The following is a 25,615-nucleotide window of genomic DNA, read 5'->3' as shown; positions in this document are numbered from 1 at the left end:
GGGCGGGGCAGCCTAGGGCCTGCGGAGCCTGGGGCCGCCTGAACCCGCAGGGGTGAGCGATGGCTGTGGCCAGCCGTTACCTCGCAACCCCAAAGCAGTGTGTGTTTGGGATGCTGCCGTCGTGCCCACTGCACAGATGAGAAGCTCTGTCTTGGTGACTTAGGTCACACGTTCAGATACGGGCAGAGCCCTAACCAGGACCTTAAGGAAACATTTGTATTAATTTCCACCTTCTGACTGACACTCTTTTCTCCGGCTTCCGACCTTCGTTGAGTGGAGATGGAGGGGCGAGGTAATTCAGAGTCTGCAGACTACACATTCCTCTTGGGGGAACTCAGAATTCTCCCTTCAGCAGCGTGTACTCCTTTCTGTACCACTTCCTTTCCTTTTACTTTAAAATCTCTTACAAATCCAGGCTTCTGTTGCATTGATGGCCCAGGCTATCTTAAAGCTGCATGTGTCATTTAGTCCTCCCTGTGGTAGTATTTTTCTCACGCCCATTTTAAAGATCAAGAAACTGGAGGTTCAGGGAGGGTACACACAGTAATGTCATTCAGTAGGTATTTTTGATCCCCATCTTCCTCGGCCAGGATTCAAACATCAGTCTTGTGCCTTGGACCATTTTTTATTCCATGCCCTTACAAGATACTCCTAAGTTATATGGGGTGGGGGAGGGTCTGAGCTGGCTGTTATTCCTGTAGCTGTGAGCTTTTTGGCTCTAGGACCAGAGTGATTGGAGTAGCCACAGTTGTTGATATGAATAACCTTTCCCTCCCCTTTCCGTTTCCCCTCCCCCTCCTTCCTCTGTTTCTTCTCCTCCTAAGCAGTTCTGACGGAGCTGCTCAGAGATCGCTGCCCCATCATAAGAGGAGCCCTCTTGAGGGAAATGACTTATATTAGGAAGGGGAAAAAGGCAGGTCATTCCCTTCCGTGCCCTCTTCTCTGGCACATCTTAACTCAGATTGGGGGTGGGAGATGGAATGAGTTAAGAATTAAAATCTTTGGGCCGGGGGTTTAGCTCAGTGGTTTGGTGGCCTGCCTTGCAAGTGCAAGGACCGGAGTTCAATCCCCAGTACCAAAAAAAAAAAAAAAAGTGTGAAGTCAACCTTTCTAAGAAACAGTCTCCTATCTTAGATGAAACTAGGAAGTGGTTTTGATATTTTAAGTGACTGTCATTGTATGGCATCTGAGCCTGAGGAGGGGCTAGTGGAAGAAAGTCAGTTTGTTCATTTTTGATCAGCAACTTGAGAGGAGTAGCCATTGCCTTTTATTTACAGTGCCAGGCTGAGTAGGCAGTTCTTTGAGTTCCCACAGCCAACTAGGGCAGAGACTAGAACTTTATTAGTGAGGAGGTATCTTCTGCTGTATCCCCTGTCCACCGTAGTTTGCAGGTAGCCACTTTAGTGTGCATGTCTGTATCTGTCCCACTCCTAAGTTTGTGCCCCTAATCTTCTTTTTAGCCTTGTTTTGATGCTGTTAAGGGTCAGACACCATCATGCAGATCGAAACTCATTTTGCTGTGCCTCTTGATTAAATGTCCCCACACAGTATGTCTGGATCCTTTTCCTAAATCAGCAGATGGCTGTGGGACCCAGAACACCATCAGGGCTCCCAGTGCCTTCTCAAGTCTGTGTTTTCCTCACAGGTGGCACCCACCCACACATTCCCAGAACAGCAGCAGAACCCTGGCATGCATTGGAATGAAAGCTTTCTTTTTCTTTCTTTTCTTTGTATTTCATTTTGATAAGTCCTACAAAGACGCCTTAGTGAGAAGCCAGCTCTGCTTCATGCTCACAGAATAGACTGTTTTCCGGTGGCTTTGTTCCCGTGGGTCTTTGCCACCAGCCTTCCAGGAAGAACCTGTTTGAGACCTGTGGGGGCGTGGAAGGGAGGAGATTAGAGCTGTGAGATGTCATCTGTATAAGGCTTTTAATCACTGGGAACAGAATCCATTTTGAAGAAATGGGATCTGAAGAGAAAGCTATAAAGATTTGGGAAGGTCTTCAAAGGCAGGAAACCCACTGAGCTCCAGGAAAAGAAAAGAAATTCTTGTGAAGGTGATGTCCCTACTTCTCATTTCTGATATTTTCCCCCTGCCTCAGTAATTCTGTTAAGAGATTTTTTATTTTATGCTTCTCCCAACTGATAACTGGTGGAAATAGCCCACATGCATACCTCTCAACCCCCCACCCCCGCCCTAATGTCAGGTCTCTATCTCCTTTTGATATCTGGCTCAGGTTGCTTGATGTGACTGATTATAGTTTCTGAGAGGGAGGATCTGATTGACCCACGTTGGGGTCAGGTGAATGAACACTCAGTTGAGTCCACTCTGTCCATGTGTCAATTACTGCTGATTTGGGTGCAGATCCTAAGAAAGGACAGTAAAAGTAAAGTGGCAAGAATCGCCCTGTAGCCACCAGAGCATAGCATAGACTGACTTTTACAACAAGGATGTTTTAAATGCCACCAGTGGCTGCCATTAGTAGCTTTGGTACCACTCTCAAGGCCCTCTCTGGTTCTTTCCATGACCTCTAACAGCATAGCATGAGCAAGGCCTGCACCATCTCTTTGTGGTGCCAGAGAGAAAATAAAGACTTTACTGGCAGCAGCTAAGAGCTGTAGGAGCATGACAGGCCTTGATTGAGGTGGGAGGGAGGAGGTGGGAAGGTAACCCATCGACAATTAAGTGCCTTGCAGATCAAGTAGATTCTCATGGCCTGCTCCCTGCCTCCAAGGGCTTTGTCATCTGTGCAGTTGAGCTTGCTCTGACACACAGCTAGGTTCATGTCCCTTTTACTCACACCAGCAGACACGTTTGCCATTGTGAGAGCAACCTCAAGTGGATTGAAGGAATTCTTTTTTTTAATCCTCTTAAAAAGTAATAGGACATCTTATCCTTGGGGTCAGGCTTCAGTCATTCCTGGCCTGATCGTGAGTAGGCACAAGTTCTCTGCCTTCTCTCCTCAGAGTCCTTCAATGTGGCTGCTTTCCTACAGACCCTTCAAGCCCCTTGCTTTTCTTTAGCTTCCATCCCTACTCTCCTATCTCTTAGTTCATGTACTCCTCCCTTGGCTATTTCTTGGTTAGCCAGTGATGTTGTCACAGAAGGAATTGGTAAGTGACACAGAGAGGTGACAGAATGGAAAACCACACTTGTGATCAGAATAAACTTTTGTTATTTTACTTCTATTCTGCCACCTTCTGGTGTGTCATTTACCAGTTCCTTCCATACAATCTAATGTGGAAGAAGGCTTGCCTCAGCAGAGATGCTTCAGATGGCTTCCCTCTGATCTTTGGACAAGGCTATGAAGGACCCTGTAGCAAGCCAGGAACGAGACATGGTCGGTGGACTAAACTGACCTGATCTGGTGGGTTTACCCCATGGTGAAGAGACTAGCGTGGCAGCATGACATAGCAGATGGTAAGAGGCACTGTGAAGCAGGGAGGGTGGGAAGGGTGTTTCCCTTAAATGAGGGAAGTTGGAGAAGCTCTTTGACACAAGCATCTCGGCATCATTCAAAGGAATTCAAAGAGTGGGCCTTGTGGCCATGGTGAAAGAGTACTTGGGCTCCCTCAGGGCCCAAGACTACAGAAGGTTGATTTGAAGGGGTAACATGGTAGGCTGTGAGAGAGATGATACAGCCTGGTAGATTGTTAGGGGAATGTTGGTTTTTCCCGAGTAAGGTAGGAGCCATTGGAAGATCATTTTATTTCCTCTCTTCTATCTCCTGTATGGATAGTGAACTGTGGAGAGAGATGGCAGAAGGAGGACCCTGGTTGTATCCCAAGTGTTGGAATGACCTGGGGCAAAAGTGGTGCTAGATGAACAGTGATCTCCAAAGCAGAGGGAGGTCTTTTTCTGGGTTCACATCTTGCCTCTGTTGTGTACTAGGCTCTGAGAACTTAAGCCATTTGTGCTGGCTTTCTCAGCTTCCATGTAAATTGGAGTAACAGCACCTCCTGTAAGGAGTGCCTTAGTTGACTTGGGGGTGACAATGAGATGTAACAGTAATGCATACTGTTACTCAGGCCCCAAATATGCCCCAGGTACTGAGTGATGTATCCACCTTTGTCCTTTGTATTGAGCTGTGGTATTAACACTGAAGCTTTCTGGGTGGCCCATACTTGCTGCAGCTTAAGATTTTGTGCAGATGACAAGGGCTAGAACCTCATCTTCCCATTTCGTCCATGGGGAAATCAGCATCTCAGAAAGGGAGATGGAGCTGAAAGCATTGTCCCAGGATGTGTAATCCCGAAAAATCTGAAGCTGGTCTCAACGTTTGGGGGCCAAGGGAGGTTTATTAATTGTGGTTGTGGCCACCATTGTATGAGAGGGTCCAGGGTGGGCCTGTACCAATTTGGCTGTGAGAGCAGGTTATGGTATCAGCCCTATTTCTCCTGCTTTCCGTAGCCTAGTAAGATGTTAACATTGTGAAACTTAATCTTGCTATAGAAACATTACTTTGCTTGGGCTTGTGCTCACCAAAATACAGAATCGCATAGGTGCCCTCGCACTACTCTTGCACAGGTAGTAGCAGAGGAAGTCTCTCTTCTCTTAAGTGAACTAAAGGCCTTGTAGCATTCTTACATGTGTATGCAGCTCTTCATGGGGAAATTGTCACAGAAAGAAAAATGAAAGTAGAACAGTACCTCAAAGAGCTGGGACTGGAGGTTCCATTTGACCCAGCCATCCCTCTGCTGGGTATCTCACCAAAAGAATTAAAAGAATCATATCACAGAGATATATGCGCACCTATGTTTATAGAGGCACAGCTTGTAATAGCTAAAACTTGGAAACAACCCATTAGTTGGAAACTGGATAAAGATGTGTTTTTTCTATAAAGTGGAATATTACTCAGCCATAAAGAATGAGAAATTAGAGTCATTCGTAGGAAAATGGATACATATTGAGGATATACTCCTAAGTGAAATAAATGTCACACATGTGTAAATACCGAATAGTTTCTCTGGTGTGAAAAACTATAATAGTACTTAAGATCCTAATGATATAATGGACAGTGGGAAATGGGAAGAAAGGGGCTAAAGGTGTAGGGAAAGTGGAAGGATAGGGGAAAGCTAATAAGGGAAAAGAAAAAAATATGAGAAAATTAAAAAATGGAAATGAAGTGTTTGTAAAGGGGGAGAGGGAAGAGGGCTGAAGGGAGGGCAGGGACAAGGGGGAAAAATGAGAACCAAGACCTGTCATGTAAAGGTGCAGGATCCCAATAATAAATGTAACTTCACTGTCTACCTGAAATGTACCAATAAACTCAATGAAAAAAAAAAAAAAAAGAAAGAACAGTGAACCCATGAGCTGCCACCTAGATTCCACAGTGGTTGACATTTTGTCATATATGCCATTTCTGATTACCTGTGCAGTTCATAATCTGTGTTTTTGCTGAGCCATTTTAAATTGCAAACATAACATAACGTTGTATTTCTGAAGATCTGAGCATATGCTAAGATTGAGGATATTCTCCTTATATTCCAACTTTTCACATCCAAGAAAAAAAAATGAGTCAATAGAATCTAAAACTAAACTCTTTGAAACCACCCCATATTGTCTTCAAAGTGTTTTTTCTAGAAAAATCTTTGCATTACTTTTTCTTAATGACCCTAATTTTTCTAAGAGAAGTCAGGCTGGTTATATTAAAGAATACCCCACATCTGTCCCTTTGTTTTCTCCTGGTGTTAATTCATCACACACACACATCTTGATTTTCTGTAGATTGCACATTCAGTGTTAGATGTCTAAATTAGCTCTGGTTAAATATTTCCCTATGAATACTTCATCTCAGCACCCACAGTAAGCATCGTTCCTTTGCACTGAGCTATGGAGTGCTTGGACCTCTTGCAGATTCCTTCTTCTCATCTGCTTTTGGCTGGTGATGTTTCCACCTGTGGAGGGTTTACCTTCATGAAAGTTTTCATTGGCATGCACAAACTGCCTGTTTTAAAAATTTGTTCTTTCCTATATGTTTATCAGCTGCCTTTATTCTATAAAATGGTAAATTTAATTCTTTCTCTTTGATTACCAGTTTTTAAAAAGAAATTAGTGTTAAATTCATCCTGCGTAATGGCAACTGACTTTTCCTCCTATTTCTTTTTTACTACACTGTGTTGATACAGTGAATTTTGCTCAAGCCAGGCCTTAAAATTAATAATATTCATTATCTTTGATGATATTACTCTCAATTTGGCCTGTAGAAACCTCTTCAAGCTAGCCACAGTACTCTTTTGGCATGATCCTGCTTACTCCTTTATAAGTTCCTTGGTTTCACTGCTCTGATCACATTCATCTCCAATGAACTGTGTGTCCCATAGAATTTTTTTTTAATGCTTTATTGAATATAACTGACATACCATAAAATTCAATTACTGATAGACTTTTTTTCATTAAGTTTATTGGTATGTTTTAGGTATACAATATAATGACATTCATCATTGGGAATTTGTCCCTTGCCTGATATACCTTGATTATTATATTTTTCCCCATTCCCCTACCCTCCCTTCAACCCATCCACCCCTCCCACTCATTGATTTTTTTTTTAAACTTGAGTATTTCTGGTGGCCAAAATCTGATTTTCATGAAGTACTAATGGGTATATTGTGTCTTATCAGGCGGGGATCATTTGTCTGCCTCAATTAAACTCTCCTACTCCGTATATCACAGTTTAAGTGGCTCCCCTTCAAGAGGTTTCTCCTGATCCTTGGCTAACATGGTTCTTCACATGTGAACACAAACACATCTCTGATTCTCCAACAAGGGGCCTGTTTGTTTTCTTCTTAGCTTTTATTATGGTCAGGCTCTGTCTAGTTACATTTACTCTTTCCTCATCAGGTTGCAGTTCACAGGAGGCCAGACTCCACTACTTTTTTTTTTTTTTTTTCTCGGTACCAGGAATCAGACTCAGGACCTTGCACTTGAGAGGCAGGTCAAGGAACCACTGAGCAAAATTCCCAGCTGATTCCACTACTCTTAATTTAGGGTCTTCCCATAAGTGCTTGGTGTTAATGCACTGTGGTATCACAGTAGGTGTTCAATGACAAATGAGTGCCAGCTAGACCTGGCATGAGACACTAGCTGGGGTAGACAAAGTTGACATTTCTGTTATGACTGGTATAGTATTCTATTTCCTTTAAGTTCAAATGAGAAAACATTTACAACTTTTTTGGCTCTGGTCACTCTCTGTAGATTAATAAAATTGTGGCCACTCTTTCCTCTTGCACTGATTGCACACAGATCAGTGTACCAAAACCTTTCCACATTTACTCAGTGAAGGTGTTAGGAGAGGGGAGGGGGAAAGCCTCAGCCTTGCCCTGGAGAAGCTTACTCTGAAGGGAGTGATTCTGTTACAAGGAAGTACCTGGAGAAGCCTGCACCTATAAGGCTAGAATGCCCTGGAAGAAGTTGCTCCTAATCTTGGGTATATACTCCTCAGGCAGGTAGAAGAAGAGTTTTTCCAAGTATTTTCTAAGACCTAGAGGGGGAACAACACCTTTGGTAATTCTTCAAGTGCTTATTGAGCATCTACTACATACAAGGCATTATTCTGGGTACCAAAAATTTAGGTGTAAAAAAACACATAGGGCGGGGGTATTAGCTCAGTGGTGCCACCACCTGCCTCGAAAGCGCAAGGTCCAAAGTTCATCCCTAGTACCAAAACAAACAAATAAAAAGACATAGCCCCTACCTTCATAAATCTGATACACTAGTGGAAAAGACAAATAATGAATATGAACAATAAGCAAAATTATATGTTAGCCAGTAAGTGCAAAGGAACTGGCAGGTAAAAGAAGTTTCAGAATGGCAAAGCCTCAAGTGAGAAAGTGACATTTGAGCAAAGCTGAGAGAAATAGGGAATGATCAGTGTGACTGTGTGAACAAGAACCTTTTAGGCAACAAGAATAACAAGTGCAAAGGCCGTGGAGAAAGGATTTCCCTGGTGTATATGCAGAACATAAGGAAGCAAAATTCTGGGAGTGGTGAAATATAATAATCAGAGGTCACAGAGATGGAGGAGGAGAGGTTTAACAAGGGTTTAGAAGTCATTGTAAGAACTTCACTTCTCAATGAGATGGGGAGCCATGGGAAGGTATTTTTAGAGAAATAAAATCTTACCAGCATATTAAAGGTATATCTTGTCTAGTTGTCATATCAAGTTTAGATTGACCAAGAGCAAGGACAGAAGCAGGAAGACCAGGGAGGGGATAATAATAACAATCTGAAGCAGAGGACCAGAACTCATGCCTATAACCTTTGTAGCTTGGGGGAAAATGTAATTTCTGCCTCTTCCAGCTCAACACCCATAAATGGTGTTTCCTTCTTCCTCCCTTCTGTGACTTAATGTGGCAGTACTCTTATTTGTATTATTATTAAAATAACAAATGGAAAGTCATGCCTACTAGGATATGCATTCGTGTCTGAGTTCTTTGTATTGTTGCTGAGATCTTTTCTTATATGTTCTTCCCCATCACGAATCTTGTAACTGAAGTAGAATTTTGGTTATAAAATCTAAAGGGATTTAACCACAGGTTAGTATTATTTCCAATACTGCCAATGGGAAATGAGCTTGCAGTCACTTTTTGAACTTGGGATGGATACTTCACTTTTGGCCATATTGTACTTAAGAGAAAACCTCACTTCACAAAGATTGTACTGGATTGCAGCCACAGATACCCAGAAATGGAAAAACAAAACAAAATGGTTTATACCAATGTGTAAAATTCTTTTTCACTCATAATGATTAGGATAAGTAGGTGGTTGATATGTTGAATGTAAAAAAAATGGTCTCTAAACATTTTGTTTCAAACTCAAAACATAAATCATTTGCTAACAAATCATTGCTTGAGTATTGCTTAGCAGGTAGAGTTTTCCATCAGAGTTCTTACAGAGTCTTTTTTTTAAGTAGTAGAGCAACAACTAGTGTAAGAGATGGTCTAAATACCAAACTTTTTCCAGATTTTAAAGATTTCTTTCTCCAAACATACAGTGGTCTCATTCCTATGTAGTTATTCACTAGTGGTATTTTTTTTTAATGACTTTCCTTCTCTGTAAGCGGTCAGCTTCCAGTTACACTAATATTTCATTGATTTACATACTATTTAATTATGTCTTCTGTGCACCATTAGCGTAACTGCCATGAATGAGTTTGGAACAAATACACTGTGTGTCGTCCCCCCACCCCGCACACACATACACCCTGTGGCAAGCATAAAACTCATGGGAATGAAAGTATTAGGTTGAGCCAGAGACTTAGGCAGAAAGAAGCCTTCTTCATGAGACTGCTGTATGTGAAGGTGGTAGATTTTATGAGTTAAGCAAAGGGTGGTTCAGAGAGCTTCTGCAGCTAATAGAGAAGTGAAGGGAAACAGCTTTGCTATTACACCTTGGTCAGTATGGCCACCTAGGAATATGCTAAGTGGCTTCAAATGCACATCTAGAAAAAATATATCTTGAGCTTGGGTCCCCCTACCTCCTTTCATTGGTTGCACTGCTTGTACGTACAAAACTCACCTGTATTGAAAGTAAAGGCCTTTTCTCTCTTTGCCACTGCAAAGGCAAGAACTTTATTTTGTTTTGAAAAGTTTGGGGTTTGGGGTGTTCTATTATCTTATTTAGATTTGGGGTTTTTTTCCTTCTTAATCTTTAAACTTTCTATATTTTGATCTATGTAAAATGCTGTCTCTGAAAACCTGCAAAGATTCATGAACAGCTGTATACCACATTGTGAATTGACCAGTACTGAATCACAGTCTCCAAAGGTGCCTTTCTCAGTCATCTTCCCATACCCAGTAGACAGCCTATGGGAACTCTGCCTTCCACAAAGCAGCATGGAGTGAAAATGGCTTCGGTTCTCTTAAGTTACTGTAAAAGAATAACCTAGTAGTCTTTGTGAATCTAAGTCCTTGGGTCTTGGCTTCTGTGTCTTGGGACAATCACCACAATCACCAGAAACACAGTCCAGAGGAACATTGTCTGCCCAGCAGCTGATAGCCAAGTCTTATCCTTCTGCTATTTATTTCTGCACAAGAACAGACTGAGATAAACAGTAGGAAAGAGCAGCCCATCATGGAAGAGACTGAATGTAACACCCACCCACCCCCCAAAAAAACTTCAGCTCCTTCTAAGGATTTTTTTTGGCGGGGTACTGGGTGTTGAACTCAGGACCTTGCACTTGCAAGGCAGGCGGTGGAACCACTGAGCTAAATCCCCAGCCCTCCTTGTGGGGATTTGAATCTGGCTCTTCCTAAAGAACAGTTTGGGAGGAGAACCAAGTGAAGGCAACATCAATTCTGCATACAGCTATACTTTTACACCTTGTGTGGTATTTTGCTTTTAACTGAAGATGCCCAATTTTCATATTTCTCACTGATTAGTAACTTAAAAGAGCTGAATGTAAAGACTGCCATTCTAAGATTACTTGTGAGATATGTCCTACCATATACAGAAAAGGTCTAAATATGGAAACCTCCTGCATGTCCCTCTGGTTTTGAAAAATCACGCAAGTGGAGCAAATCCAAAGGTACTCAAGAATGCCAGCATTGCAAATGCCAGTGGCTGAGCTGAATACTGTGGGGACACAGAACTGAGTCCAGATCTGTGATCTCAAGCTGCATTCAGTCCAAGAGCTAAGACTCAGTACTTGGAGTCAAGAATATGGAGCTTTTCCAGGGAGTTTTTTGGTCATGAAGTATAGTAATGTATAGTTGGAAATGACAGTGGCAAATGCTACCAGTAGAAGGTAATGCTTGTGATGCTTTATGTTAATGGGACTTTAGAGCCTAAAGAATGTTAGGTGACATGTCAGGGCTATAACCTCTGTGCCTCCTCCCTGCAGAGCATGTTTTCTCCAGGAAATTAATGGCACTAACATGGCAGGTGGCTTCGCTGGTCAAGGGCTTCAGGTCCTGGCACAGAGCTTTTCAATCTAAAATTGGAGTAGCTGCTGAGACTTGAGCTGCTGCCTGCTTTACCTGTTCCTTCCCCAAAAGAGAAGGCACTTTCCATCTGTTGCTAGGGTGAGTTTAGAGCTGAACATGCAGGATTGTAGTAAATGTCACTACCTACTTTTTTTTTTAAAGTTTTGTAGAGACATAATACACATCTAGTAAACTGCACATGTTTAAAGTATATAGTTTCATAAGTTTGTTGTGTGTGTGTGTGTGTGTGTGTGTGTGTGTGTGTGTGTTTGTTTGTTTTTTGAGACAGGGTCTCACCATGTAGTTCAGACTGTGCTAGAACTCTGTGTAGCCCAGGCTGGTCTAGAACTTGCAACGATCCTCCCGCCTCAGCCCCCCAAAGTGCTGGGATTACAGGCATATGCCACTACACTTGACTAGTTTCATAAGTTTTTATATATTCCTCTGTTTCCCTTTGGAATCTCCCTCATTATTCTCTCCTAACAATCACTGGTGTGCTTTTCTCTTAGCAGAAACTAGTTTGTATTTTCTAATTATAAATGCAATTTTACATTATTTACTCTTTGGCTTGGCTTCTTTAATTTAGCATAATTATTTTGAGATTCCTGTATATCATTTTATATAGTAGCTTATTCCTTTTTATTGATCACTATTTTTCTCTTTATGAATATACTTATTTATCCAACCTCTGGTTAATCATGTTTTGGTTGGTTCCTAGTCATTGCCTGTTATAAATAAAACTGCTTTAAATATTTGTGTATTAGTGTCTTTGTATGGATATAACCTGTCCTTTCTCTTGGGTAAGTGCCCAGGAGTAGAGTAGCTAGGTCATATGAGACATAATATGTTTAACTCAAACTACCAAGGTTCCAGAGTAATTCTTGCTTTTTGTATTCCCACCAGCATATATGAAAATTCCAGTTCTTTCACATCTTCCCTAAATCTGTTACATTCAGTCTTTTCAGTTTTACTAATTCTGCTTAATAGTAATGGTCATCTCCTGGTGGTTTTCATTTGCATTTTTGTAATGACTAAGAATGTTGTACATCTTTTCAAGTGCTTTTTTGGCGTGCATATACATCTGATTCAGTGATAGACCTTTTCAAATCTTTTGTCTCTTTAAACTGCTTTGTTTTATTAAATGGTTGAATTCCCCCCCGCTTTTTTTTTTTTTTTTTTTTTTTTTTTTTTTTTTTTTTTTGTACCCAGGATCGAACTCAGGACCCTGCGCTTGGGAGTCAGGCATGGCGCCATTGAGCTCATCCCTGGCCTGTATCATCGTTGTATTTTTAAAGTAGTTTTTAATTTTGATAATCAGGGTTTTTTTTTTAATGGTTTATACTTTTTACATATCTAGGAAATTATTTGTTTTTACTGAGGGTTGTACTCGAATACTTGTGCTTGTGAGGCAGGTGGCAGAACCACTGAGCTAAATCCCCAGCCCTAGGAAATTCTCAGTTCAAGATTTATTACAAACTTGGAGAAATTTTATAGGCTTATTTGCTTTTAGGCCAGATCCATTTTGATTGAGTTGGTTTTTGACAGTAATGTGGAGTATAAATCCAGGCTTTTTTATATGTTGTTCCAGTCTGTTGTATTTTTCTTCTCATACATTGTAGTTCTCATCTCTAGAAGTTTGAGTCTTAATATCCTTTTTATCTGTTTCCCCATATTTCTCCCTCTTTGTATGACTGGTAATCTTTGTACCTATATTGTGAATTTTAACTTTTGGAATGCTATTTATTTATATTCCAGCTTCCTACTGAGAAGCATTTAAGTTACTTAGGAAACAGTTTAGTCCGTGTGGATCTTGCTTTTGTGATTCATTAGATAGGTCTGAAGCAGTGCTCAGTTTCAAGCTGATAGTATCCACTACTGAAGTAAAATTTTGCATTTCATACCCGGTGTCTTGAGGCTCTGATCCCAGCACAGTGTTAGCTCAGGGCACTTTACCCTGTACACATTTTGGATAGTTCTCCTGGTCTTAAATATTGTTTCTTTATACAGGTACACTGGGTAGTACTCTGCTGAATATTCAGTGAGGTCCTTGCAGATCTCTGAGATATTTCTTTTTGCAGTGCTTTCCTGCCTGTGACTCTGTCCTGTGGCCTCTTACTGCTCTATTTCCATATTCCTCTCCTTAACATCTCTCAAGGATATAAGCTGGAGCAAATGTATGTCCTCCTTGTTTGTTTCCTCTCTCAGGTATTGCTCTTTCACCTAGTACCTTAAAAATTACTGTTTTGCTATGTGTTGTTCAGGTTGTTTCTTGGTTTTTGGGAGGATGGGGTTTTTGTGGATTTTTTTTTTTTTCCGGGAACAAATTTGACTCTTTTTTTTCTCTTATTACCTGAAATGGAAGTCCTTACTACTGTTTTGACATCACAGCTTCTCTTACATCCTGCATTCAGTGCTGACCAGCATAATTCACACTCCGGAAAACTATGTATGTGTATTCCTGCTTCTAACAGACATTACTGGTTCCCTTCCTTACTGCCTCTTCTCCCCAGCTTTACCACTTAGAGCCGTGGAGCAGGGTCTGTTTCTCCCGTTGGTGAATCCCTCCTTTTAGCATTTCTTTGTCCTATAGCTTGTGCCTTTATGTGATACCCATTTAATCGCATGCCACTTGCTCATATCTAGGGATTTTGTTTAGATTATGGTCTTGGATTGTAGGAAATCCCTAAGGAACACTGCCACCTCCACATCCCAGCCCTTCTTGGTGAAGACATGTAGATGGGATTGACAGTAACTGATCTGACGTTCTGGAGCATAGTGACTGATCTGTCATTCTGGAACAATGCTCATGTCCCTTTTCTAGGACGACAGCTGATCTGAAATAGCATAGGACAACAAGGATCATAGGCAAAGATTCTGCCTCCTGGCTTTTATAATTTCCTGAGATAATAGAGAAAGGTTTTGCCCTTTAGTGTCTGTTCCACATAAGCTTGATATAAGCAGTAATTACACAGACACAGTCACTGCACTATCCACCATCCAGATCTTCAGGCTGGCTCAGCAGCAGGTGGAAATTGTGTCCCACTTTGTGCTCCCTATTTGGTACTAGTCAGAGTTGAGACTTCTTACCTCAGGCAAAGCAGCATCAATGCATATAATATCAGAAGGTTACTCAGCACTGCATTTCATTGGGAATAAAAGGAAAGTGTAAGAAGTTTCTCCCTGTACCTTATAATCTTCGCTGTAATCAAAATACGATCTTACCCAGATCAGGGCCATGTTTAAATTTGGTAAGAAATAGTATAGTTTTTTTGTTAGGTATACTGCATTTTTTAGACTTTGGTTTATCATCACTTAGTGTTTCATGTAATAAATTCAATGGGTCACAGTCAGATCCTTTTTAAAAATGAGAAGCTTATAACATTGGAATTCACTCCTGGCTTATATTCTAAAGCTGTATAATGACAGCTGTATATTCTAAACTGTATAATGTCCAAGCTGTATTTGGACAACTGTATAATGACCTATAGTCACCATTATAGTGTAATAAAGATTATTTTCAGTTTCCTGTATTCAGTTTGTTCTTCTACTCCATCCAGATTCCCGGTAACCATCAGTCATTTTACACTCTCCATATTTTGCCTTTAAATTGAAGCAGACTTTAAGTCACTTCAAAACACAAGTCTTGAGGGAGATGTTTGAAGGCGCCAGAATGCCTTTTCCTTGGTGCTCCTGACTATAGATAGGGTTACAGGGCAATTGCTCTGCCTCCAAACACCACATCCTTGCAACAGGAAGATAAGGTAGGACACTTCTTCTTGTGTTTTTTTTTCTTTTTATTCATAAGAAAGGGCTTTCCAGGAAGATTCTAGGAGACATTCAGAGTAAGTAAAATATGACTAAACAACTAGGTCCTAGTGCCCAAACTGACCCCATACCCCAACCCACACCAGCCTTGGCCTAGGGAGAAGCTTAGATTGATTTCAGCTCACCTAGGTTGGGCTGTTGATGTTCCTTGAAAGCTGATGCTCAGTCAGAAAGGGGGAAGGAAACTGAATTTGGACTGTGTTACAGCCTTGCTTCCATGTGTCCCCGGGCACGTTTTACTCTAGGTTTTGTTCAACTAGCCTTTGCAGACAGTGATGGCACAGAGGCCAGGGACCACCCTCTTGTCTGGGGCCCTTTCTTTATGTTTCCTCACCTATTTGTCCACCATAGATCCTCAGGAAGCCCTTGGACTGTCAGACTCAAGGTCTGCTCAAAAGAAAGACTATGAAGAGGCTAGTTCTGGTCATTGGTCTCCTTAATGATTCCCAGTCCACCTTCAGCTAAATAAAGCCTTTCACTACAGCGGTGTCGTACCATTCACTAGCTCTCACCGTGGGTGATTTATAGAGCCTTGGAGTGGTTTCCTTGTTTCTGTTGCTTGTGGTGAATGGAAGGGGTTCTGAAAACCCTAAGTGCTTACTGCCCATTCCTACCCTAAACCTGAGCTCAGTTGGTTCAAGTTCAGCATAGGAAGCAGAACTTGAAATGGGCATGTGTATGATGTCATCTGTTGGAGTGTTGAAGCTGTTTCTCTCCCAGTGACTCATATATACAAAAGTATTGGAGTCCTGCTATTTGTCATTTCTTTTATCAGGTGGTGATTGTACTCTAGCAAAGGAATGAGCTAAATATGTCTCCCCGCTTACAAGTTCTAAGGAGCCAGTTCTTGCTTCTGGAGGGGCTTCAGGCCATGTCCATGCCCATTCTGCCCAGAACATCTGTCTCCCGTCCTGCTTTCTCTGGACAGCCATCTCCAGTCCTATCTCCACCCCATTTTCTATTTTGTTAGTCTGTATAGTCTGGTGGCTGTGGTAATGCTTTCAATTCATAAGGTGTTGACATTGTTTTTTTAGGCTGAGGTTGATTTCCCTCCTCCCCTAAACACATATACATATATAACACAATTCTATCTTGGTAGGTCTTCTGTGTGATGCTGAACCCTGGTGTATGCCCAGCCTCTGATAAAATCAGTTTCATGTCAGTTTTATGTCAACAACTGGCTGCCCTCTTCAGTCTGGGATTCTGGTGTGAGGATTTCCAGGAACTCTTGTCAGCTATCACAATTGGCTGATGCTGGCTTCCAGAGAACTTAATGCTGATGGTGTGTTTTGAAAAAGGAGTTGTAGATGTCTGTCACAGATGTCATTTCCTCTTTTCTCATGGTATGAACTCTGAGATGAATCTCTGGAGAATCTCCTCCTTTTTACTGGAGATACCCTTGTGGTTTGTCTGGCTTCTGGGAAACCAGTGTAGTAACAAGAACATGGTAATTTGGTTTTGATAGTCTAGCTTTACCCCTTCAGCAACACCCTTTCAACACATTACTTCACTCCTCTGCCTCAGTTTCTTCTCTGTGAAATGGAACCAGTGTTGTGGAGACAGCTGAGTTTGTGTCTAGAGAAGGGAGCTTCAGAGAGCTGGGACACCTTTGGGTGAAAATACATAGAGTGAAAGCTACACAAGTTCTTTCGTTTTTCTGGATCATCCCAAGTTGGTTTTTACTTTTGCCAGAAAAATGATAACTCAGGAGCCAGCCTGTGTCCAGGTTCCTTGTTGGTATGACACTCCTGCCACCTGAACGCTCTCAGAAGCTTGCATCCCCCTTCTTATCCCACACCCCAGGCTGTTCCCTGGATGAACAAACACCTAGTTACCCAGCCAAGAGAGCTGCAGCATGTGTGTGTCACATTCAGAGTCACTGAGAGGGTCATGGGGTGGTGATTGTGGAAGGGGCTTTACCTAAGCCAAACAATGGAAAGAGGAGTTACGTTTTATGCATTATACATAAAGGGTGATAAGGGCTTGGGGTGAATATGATTCTTGTCTTAAAAGGACCAGAGTTTGTTTATTGTTTGTTTGTTTGTTTTGTTTTGTGCTGGGGATCAAATTCAGGACCTTGTGCTTGCAAGGCAGGTAGCAGCACCACTGAGCTAAATCCCTGGCCCTTAAAACAACCAGAGTTATTCTTAATCTGGGAAGAAATCCAGGGGTTGCTAGAAAAGTCATGACAGGACGAAGTTTATGCTTCTCACCTCCAGAACAAGACAGATTGCTAATGGCTATGGGAGGTGAGGTCTTTGAGGGGTCCATTTCCTGCTTGGCACCGAGGACTGCCCCAACTCCCTAAATGCCATAGTTCGTTCTAGGCCTAGAACACCCTACCCTACCAGGCCTATTAGTGCTGACATCTGTGATGGGTCCTTCACTGCTAGTTTCTGACTTGCCTTCTATCATTTCTCCTCATTGCTCATGTTACATCTGCCCTTTTTCACAGGGATGCTTGAAGATGGAAAGAAATTCGATTCCTCCCGGGACAGAAACAAGCCCTTTAAGTTTATGCTAGGCAAGCAGGAGGTGATCCGAGGCTGGGAAGAAGGGGTAGCCCAGGTATGCTATCATTTGTTTTGTTTTCTTTGTTTCTGCCTGTTAACTTATTTTTGCAGAAAAACATTCATATGATTAGAAAATCAAAAAAGGTATGTCTTTCTCCTCCTACCCCTTCTTCTTAATATCCTCCACAGATAACTATTAATGTGTTTTGTGTTACAGATTTTTAAGCATATGTGGAAGTATACTTACACTTTTCTTCCCTTTATGCACCAGAACATTAAACATACCAGAACATACACAGCTGTACGTGTACAGCTTCATAGTACTTGAGGTGAATGTGCTATACTTTATTTGGCAGCACTGATGATGGCTATTAGGCTATCCAGTACTTCATTACTACAAAAAATTTGGCAGTGGCTTATCTTGTGAATTTTATTTTTCATATATGCAAGTGTTGCTGTAGAACAGAATTCTCCAAAGAGGTGAGTGGCTCAGAAGCTGCATGCACAGGCCTTGTCATGTTGCCTTCATAGAGATTGCACTCTTTGTGCTACCACTGATGGGCAGTAAAGATGCTGGCTGCTCCCAGCCGCAATGGTACAATGAATGCAGTAATAAACTTCTGGAAAATGATGTATTGTGTAGTTTTAGTTTGTGTTTCTCTTATTATTGCCCATCTCACATCCAGTCACTTGTGAGAGGTCACACTTGTTAGTAATTTTGTTTGTCTTGAGTTTGTTTCCTCATTTCTTCCCTCCCATTTGTGGAAATAGCCTTTGTTCTGCTAACATGACAGAATTCCCAGGAGACAATAGGAGAACCACAGTTGCCAAATTTCAGTTGGATTCTGCCTTTCCCAGACAGGAATATTTGACTTTAACTAGGTAAAGGTATGTTTACAGTGGGCTGAAACCCCAGGGGCTTTATAATTAGGCTCTGGATAATGGGTAGTCTGTTTTCCTCTCACAAAGAAGTGGAAGTTTAACCAATACAGAAGAAAGATTTCTCTCTTTTCCAGAATATAGATTGCTCCACTTTATGAAATATCATTGATTTATATCCAAATAAACTGCTTAACTTTTAGAAACTTTAAGCCTCCTCACTCACAGGTGTCTGGATCTCTGCTTCTGCCAGGGCAGAGGGTTGGCAGTACAGGGAAGAGGCCCTTTGTGATTTCCTTCTCTTAGGAATCCTTGCCAGCCATGTCACTTTGCCCCTGTGCTTGTGATCTGGCCAGCTCTTGGGTGTGTAGCCCATCCCCCATTTGCTATGCCAACCATTGTCCACATGACAGCTCATCTTCTGTGACTGTTCCAGCATCGGGACAGTGACTGTTGTGTGGCCCATTTGCTATGGATGCTATTGAGATAGCACTATCGACCTAAGCCACATCCCAAGTTTTCGAGGCATGACAGAACTGGACAATGTCCAGATCCCTTTGCTTTGGGGTCCATCACAGCCCTGTCCCTTATGAGAAGATTGGGTAGTTTGAGAACTACATAAAAGATCTTTTAAATTCTGCAGTATATAATATTGAGTTAAAGACATAGGAGGAGGAAGAGACTGTATTATGATCCTTCTTTATTGTTTTGTGCCCCTTCTTTTTGGTTTTATGTATTTCCAGGTGCCACAAATACTGTTTAGACAGTTTCCCTTTTTTCATCATATGTTTTGGGCATCTTTCCATATTAGTACATTAAAAGCTGGCTACTATACTCTTTTTTCCCCCCTTGTCATTATTGGAGACTGACTGAACCTAGTGCCTTCACCCTGAGTTAAATCTCGGCACCTTTAGTTTTTATTTTGAAATAGGATCTCACTAAGTCACTAATTTTCCATGCCATACCTGAATGTGGAATCTTCCTGCCCCAGCCTTCTAGAGTGCTGTGATTATAAGCATGTACCATCTTGTCTAAGTATTACTATAGTTTTTCTAATGGCCAGTCTGTGGTGTGGATATGCCTATAAAACACTCCCCTTGTGATAGGTTAAAATATGCTAGAAGTAATTGAGTCGAAAGATAGGATTTTTAAAAATTTTATTAGATAAAGCCACATGCTTTTAATTGTCCTTATTACCTTGATCCAGCATGTCCCAGTTGCTCAGAGATGCTGAAGTATGGATTCTGAGTTGCATTAGAAACTTCATGTCAGCCTACAGCTTCCTCTGGTTTTTATCTCTGGTGCTGGGTCAGAGCCAGAAACATACACGTAGAGACTATATATAAAGTAAAACAGGAAATGGATAGAAATACAGCAGAAAACCTGTTCATTGTTTCAGAAAGTAGGTATTTACATTTACTTGTATATTTGATTAAAAACAAAAAATATAGAAACGAATTTTTTAAAGTAAAAATTTTCCCTCCATGCTGGTCACTCTTTACATTCACTGTTCTCCCCACAGAAAAACTGGCATTATTGGTGTCCTTCCAAAGATGTTTTCTGTATATACAGCAGATAAAAATACATAAATAATCTCATAAATGATAGCATGCTATTTTGTACTGCAAAAAAAATCATACTATTTTGAAATTTCTCAGTATAGGAGTGTAAGTATAGAAAGTACAGAAAAAATAGATTATCCCAACTACTTTATTTTCTTTTGGTTTTTTGTTTTGTTTTGTTTCGTTTTTTGGTTCCAGGGATCAAACTCGGGACCTTGTGCTTACAAGGCAAGTGGCAGAACTACTGAGCTAAATCCCCAAGCCCTACTTTATTTTCTTTTAAAGCAAAGATTTGATCAAGGTACCTATCAGCCCTCTTGTGTTTAGTTTACACTCCCATGATTTCAACCACGTATCAAAATATTTCAAGAAGTTGAGTCTGTGTTGAATATGTACAATGTTTTTGTCATTATTGCCTAAATAACAGATTATAAAAACTATCCTGCCATTTACATTGTATTAGGTATTATAAGCAATATGAAATATGCAAGAATTCTATATAAGGACTTAAGTTTCCACAGTTTTTTTTTTCTTTTTATTGAGTTTATTGGTACAATCTAGATATACAATACAGTTACATTCATCATTGGGATCCTGTACCTTTACATAATAGGTCTTGATTCTCATTTTTTCCCCTTGTCCCTGCCCTCCCTTCATCCCCTCCTCCCCTCCCTATTTACAAACACTTGATTTCCATTTTTTCAGTTTCTCATATTTTTTTCCTCTCCCTTACTACCTTTCCCCCACCCTTCACACTTTCCCTACACCTTTAGCTCTTTACTTCCTATTTCACATTATTAAGTATCTCATTAGTATCCTGTGTACTATTATACTTTTTCACACCAGAGAAACTATTCAGTATTTCAGTTAAAGAAATCTCTGTGTGAACATTAAAAATAGGGAATCCTAAAATAAAACTAAAAAGGAAAGTAAAAGAGAAAAGGCAATGATATAAGATTAAAATAATCCTTAATTCTGAAGATGAAAATGGCCCCTGAACATATTTAGTGGGTTCTTTTTTTTTTTGGGTACTGGGGATCGAACTCGGGTCCTTGCACTTGCAAGGCAGGCGCTGGAACCACTAAGCTAAATCCCCAGCCCTCCTGAACATATTTAAATTGCTTCTTGCTCTTGTAGTCTTATCTTATTCTTTTCTTCATTATTTAGAGAATACTTTATTAGTTTCTGTAATCAAACCCACGTAGATATAACCTTACATATTTAGTACAATGCGTTACCCCTGTGCAAAATGAAAAATAAAAATAAAAAAAATTAACATTTCTAGACCAATATGGCTGTCCATTTCTGTACAATGCCAACTCAACACAGTAAACTGGGATAACTTTTTCCAAAGTGGACAGCACTGTTAAAGTTTCCCAAAGTTCAATTTATATATATATATGTATATATATATTTATATTTATATAAAAAGACTAATGATAGTGGTATGTTATGCATCGATAGCAGCAACAGCTTTTCCAGGTTCTGAAGTCATCCTAACAAAATTACAGACATTCAGCACATTCCATTAAAAAAAAAAACAAAAACAAAGAAAAGGATAATATCCAGAAAACAGCAAAGTTCTGTTGCTGTTGTGGTACCTGGCGCCATTTTTTTTTTATTAGCCTCTTAATCATCATCTGGAAAGAGAATATTCTAGAGTAATATCATTAAATATAGCTCTGATAAAGCACGGTCACTACTATGTATCATAAAGCAGGTACAAGATATTTTACATTCACAGAGGTATGATACAGTACCGTCGTACATCAATAATACTAGAATCAGTTTTGGTTTGAAATTTGCTTTGTCTGCAAATAAGATTGCTACCCCTGTTTTTTTCTGGGCCCCTCCACAGGTTTTGGTATCCTCAGAGTCCTGGCACAGATCTTTTACTAGAGGAACATAGATGCCACTTAACCAAATGTCCTCTGGATGATAGACCACTGAGGACTGGTTGAGGAAAGTTCTACATTGTTACCTTCCCAGTGTCTCTCAGTAAAACCTGATAGAAAGGTTGAAGGCCCAATCCTCTAGGAGTCAAGAGGGGTTTTTCACTGCCACTGGGACCCTTGGGGTCTGACTGCCAGCTTTCAAATCCTTTGTGGGTGGGAGGAGAAGTGCCTGATGCCTGCACAGCTAGCTGCAAAGTCACTGGAATGTCCTAGCCAACACAAAAACTGTGTTGACCAGGGAACTTCCAGGAAAACTGTTCTGCTTCTACGGAGTCAGGGAGTGTATCCAGCTAAGCATTTCTTCCTTGTTCTTTTCACAGATGAGTGTGGGTCAGAGAGCCAAACTGACTATCTCCCCAGACTATGCCTATGGTGCCACTGGGCACCCGGGCATCATCCCACCACACGCCACTCTTGTCTTTGACGTGGAGCTTCTAAAACTGGAATGACAGGAGTGTCCTCCTCCCTTAGTTCCCTGTTCTTGGGTAAGGAAAAAATGCTGAAGGGCCTTTGACTGCTTTTGCATCTCCCTTGTTATACCCAGGTGTTGGTGGATAGAGACCAAAAAAAACTAAAAGGTATGGGGCTTTTTCTCAAGCATCCTTCCCCTATAGAGTATTCTTTTTTTTTTTTAATCTTTTTGAGACAGGTCTTCTGTAGTTTAGGTTGGGCTTGAACTCACTATGTAATCCAGGCTGGCCTTGAACTCATAGCAATCCTCCTGCTTCAGTCCTCCAAGTGCTGAGATTACAGGCATGCGCCACCATGCCAGGTTAGGGCATTCTTTTAATGTACACCTTGAATATAAAAGCTAGTTACCCAAAGAAAAGGGATGGCATATGTTCTGGAAAGAGCTCATGGGGATGGTAGCTGTTCAGACAAAGTATTTTTATATGTAGCTTATTAACTGAGTTGAGGACTGTAGAAACATAGGCCACATGGCCAGTGTTAGCATTTTAGTTCTTTAGAAGAATCAATGATTTTGCTCTACCCCATGTTTCTAGATGCTAGTCAGCAAAGCACCTCTCCTGCATATGTGTAGCCTGTGCAGCGTTGTCAGCTGTACATTTTGTGGTTATTGCGTTACTGCCTTAGTCCACTTGCCTCAGGGAACAAGCTCAGAACACTCAAGGTCAGCTTGTTCTCAGTGAATGGAGTGGAAATATAAGGCCAGAGGATGCTTGTGAAGTGTAAAGGATTCACTCAAGTCACGTAGTCCTGGGAAAGATCTGACTTGGCCTTCCTGGGCAGCAGGTGAGGAAGCCGAGAGCCAGGGAGAAAACCTTTTCACAGGGTCATATGCAGGATGTAGCAAAAGGACCAGAACCTATTTCCTGACATCCCTCTTACCATGCTTCATTTTTTTGGAAACCAAACAATATCCTAGTAGGGCATTCCTTTTTGTGCAGGTATTAGAATCATTAAACACATGAATGCTGTCACCTGCTTTCCGACTTCCCAGTTCTTCCTATTCATTGCCTGCCTACCTGCCCATGGAGCCGCAAGGCCACAGCCAGAGGCTAAATGAGGACACTTTTGTTTGAAAACTGTAGCAAGTGGCTGCTAACTCAGTGATGGCAATCAGAGCTACTTGGAATCATGCCTTGGAGCAGGCTTCTTGAAGTGAGAGGCTCTTTTATTATTAGCAGTCTTTCCTCTCAAGAGCCTGAGGTGTAAATTATATACTGAGGTAATACAGGGCTGGCCAGTTTGATAACTCTAGCTTTGTTCATCATCCCTACCAAAAGGGAATTTTATAGTCTGTGTTTTCCCAGAGGTGCCTACTTCATCCAGATTCCCTTTCCTGTTCTTAGATAAATTATTTGAACATAAATGCATACAGGGAGCCTTGGAGTTATCCTATTTTGGAATATTTTCTGTAAGCCAGATGGGTTGGAAGAAGGAAAAAGGAGAGAGAAAGGGGTAAGGGCTACAAGTCACCCTGACCTAACCCTACCCTCTGCAAAACATCAGAGCTGCTTACAAAGATATCAATGGAAAGCCTGAAGTCAGTTCAGAAAGTTGCAGATTTGACTGAATGAATACATTTTCTAGTCTGCTCATCATGACAAATAACAAGGGCTGTGGTTCTTAGTCCGAATTCAGTCAGTCACAGTAACTGGGGATGCAGTTCAGGCATTAAGATTTTTTTCAAGCTCCCAAGTGATTCCTGTATGTAGCCAAGTTGGAGACCAGAGATAATGGGGAACTATGCTGTCAGCAGCATGGGTACAGGTATCCTCCTGTCCTCAGCAAGATGCACATAAACTTCAGGACAAAAAGAGCAAAACAAAATTCATGGACCAGTTTAAGCAAGAAGAAGTTGGCTCACCTGGGAACCCAGCCTTAACCCATCTGGCTTTCTCTAGCTAGAAGAGATATGGTGTTGTCCCAACAAGACCCCACAGCTGCTAGGGACAAGACTTAGTGTGGCAGATGGCATTATGGCTGTCCTCACAAAGAACATTGAGTTGCTGGAACTCACAGATTTTCTGTTCCCAACAGATCTGCTATGGAGGGATCCTGTGTCTCCAGATGTGTGCACATGAATCCATATGGAGCTTTTCCTGATATCCCACTACTCTTTATATAAACATCTACCCCGGCTGAATGTGTTCTGTCTCTCAGCTTTGCTTCTGACACCTCCAATTTCCTCTTCCCTCTCTCCTTGTATGTGTGTTCACCTAAATATATGCCATAAACCTCACGTTATTCATTTTGTTTATGTTTTGGGTTGAAGATTCAGTTTCAGCCTTTTGGATCTAGTTTTCAATTAAGTATATTGTCAAGTATTAACAGCACAAGTGATGGGTTAACTTTAGAATAGAAATTGGTGTTGGAGGGTGGGGTTTGCAGGAATCTTTTTTTTTTTTTTTGATGAAATTTTTATCTATTATATATTAAACATTTTTGCTGCTGCGCTGCAAAGTCATAGCAGATTTGAGATACTGTTGAGGGCTGAATTATTCTCCATTGTGAGAGATGTCCTTGGGTTAAATGAAAAGCCCTACCCAGAGCTGAAGTGGGGAGGGAGAGAGCCTTAGCCTCTGCCAGCCCCAGCCTCGTCCCCTGAAACCTTTGCCTTTTGAAAGCAGATCACTTTCACTGCAACTTTGGACACTACAGGTATCTGTCTCTGGGCCAGCAGGGACCTTTGATGCCTTCTTCATGACCTGACACCTCCCCACATCCTGTGGTTTTTCTAATGGATTTTCAGGACTTTTGTAATCTCATAACTATTTAAGCTCCACTTCCTAAATTTTAAGAACTTTAATTGAAAGTTTAAATTGAAGGTGCTGTTTGTAGACTTATCACCCAGTGAAAGCCCTGCCATCATGACAAATCCTTGAGTGTTCTCTTAAAATAATGATGCTGGTCATCGCAGCTTCAGCATCCTGTTTTTTGTTTTTTGTGGGTTGTTTTGCTTTGCTTTTTTTTGTTTTTTGATGCCTGGCTCCCTCTGCTGATCTCAGAGTTTCCTGGCTTATCTTCCCTCAGTCCCTTCTCATCCTTTGCTGTCCTGTGTAGTGATTTGGTGAGAAGCGTTGCTTTGTTCCCCATTCCATTCACCCTCAGCACCACCCCTACCCCCCACTACCACATATGAGTTTCAAGTTTTATTATTGCAATAAAAGTGCTTTATGCTGGCTTTTCTCAGCTCTGTGTCATGGTTGTTACTTTCACATGCCTCCCCAGCCTTTTGGTGCAGGGGGGAGGTTCTTGGGGGGTAGCAATAGGGATAGTGTCCAAAGTTAAATGTTAGCAGAACTGCAGCAGTGAACAGCCTTACCCATTGACCACTATAGGGTGGCTGAAGAGGAGGAAGGTTTGGTGATAGGTTGACATCAAAGGAACTGTCTGAAAGTCAAGCTGGGATAGTCAGAGTACCCCTCCCCCATCATCACATTTCTTTAAGTATGTTCTAGGTGAAACACTGCCTAGTTCTTGGGTTACAAAG

The 25,615-nt window shown here is 41.3% G+C and overlaps 1 protein-coding gene across 1 annotated transcript in view; it reads left to right on the top strand.

Moving 5' to 3' along the window:
• Positions 1 to 25,314, top strand: part of Fkbp1a (FKBP prolyl isomerase 1A) — a 26,148-nt gene extending 834 nt beyond the window's left edge. Inside the window, exons 3-5 of the mRNA XM_010612892.2 lie at positions 17,204 to 17,316; positions 21,978 to 22,142; positions 24,163 to 25,314. Of these exons, the coding sequence (XP_010611194.1) occupies positions 17,204 to 17,316; positions 21,978 to 22,106 (242 nt within the window). The 3' untranslated portion in view covers positions 22,107 to 22,142; positions 24,163 to 25,314. The remainder of the gene's footprint in view (positions 1 to 17,203; positions 17,317 to 21,977; positions 22,143 to 24,162) is intronic.
• Positions 25,315 to 25,615: the final 301 nt, after the last annotated feature.

Source organism: Fukomys damarensis, unplaced genomic scaffold, assembly GCF_012274545.1.
Source record: "Fukomys damarensis isolate Sample0158 unplaced genomic scaffold, DMR_v1.0_HiC HiC_scaffold_22, whole genome shotgun sequence".
Taxonomy (NCBI): domain Eukaryota; kingdom Metazoa; phylum Chordata; class Mammalia; order Rodentia; family Bathyergidae; genus Fukomys; species Fukomys damarensis.
The sequence above is the reverse complement of the archived record's forward strand: the minus strand, read 5'-3'. Positions and strand labels throughout refer to the sequence as shown.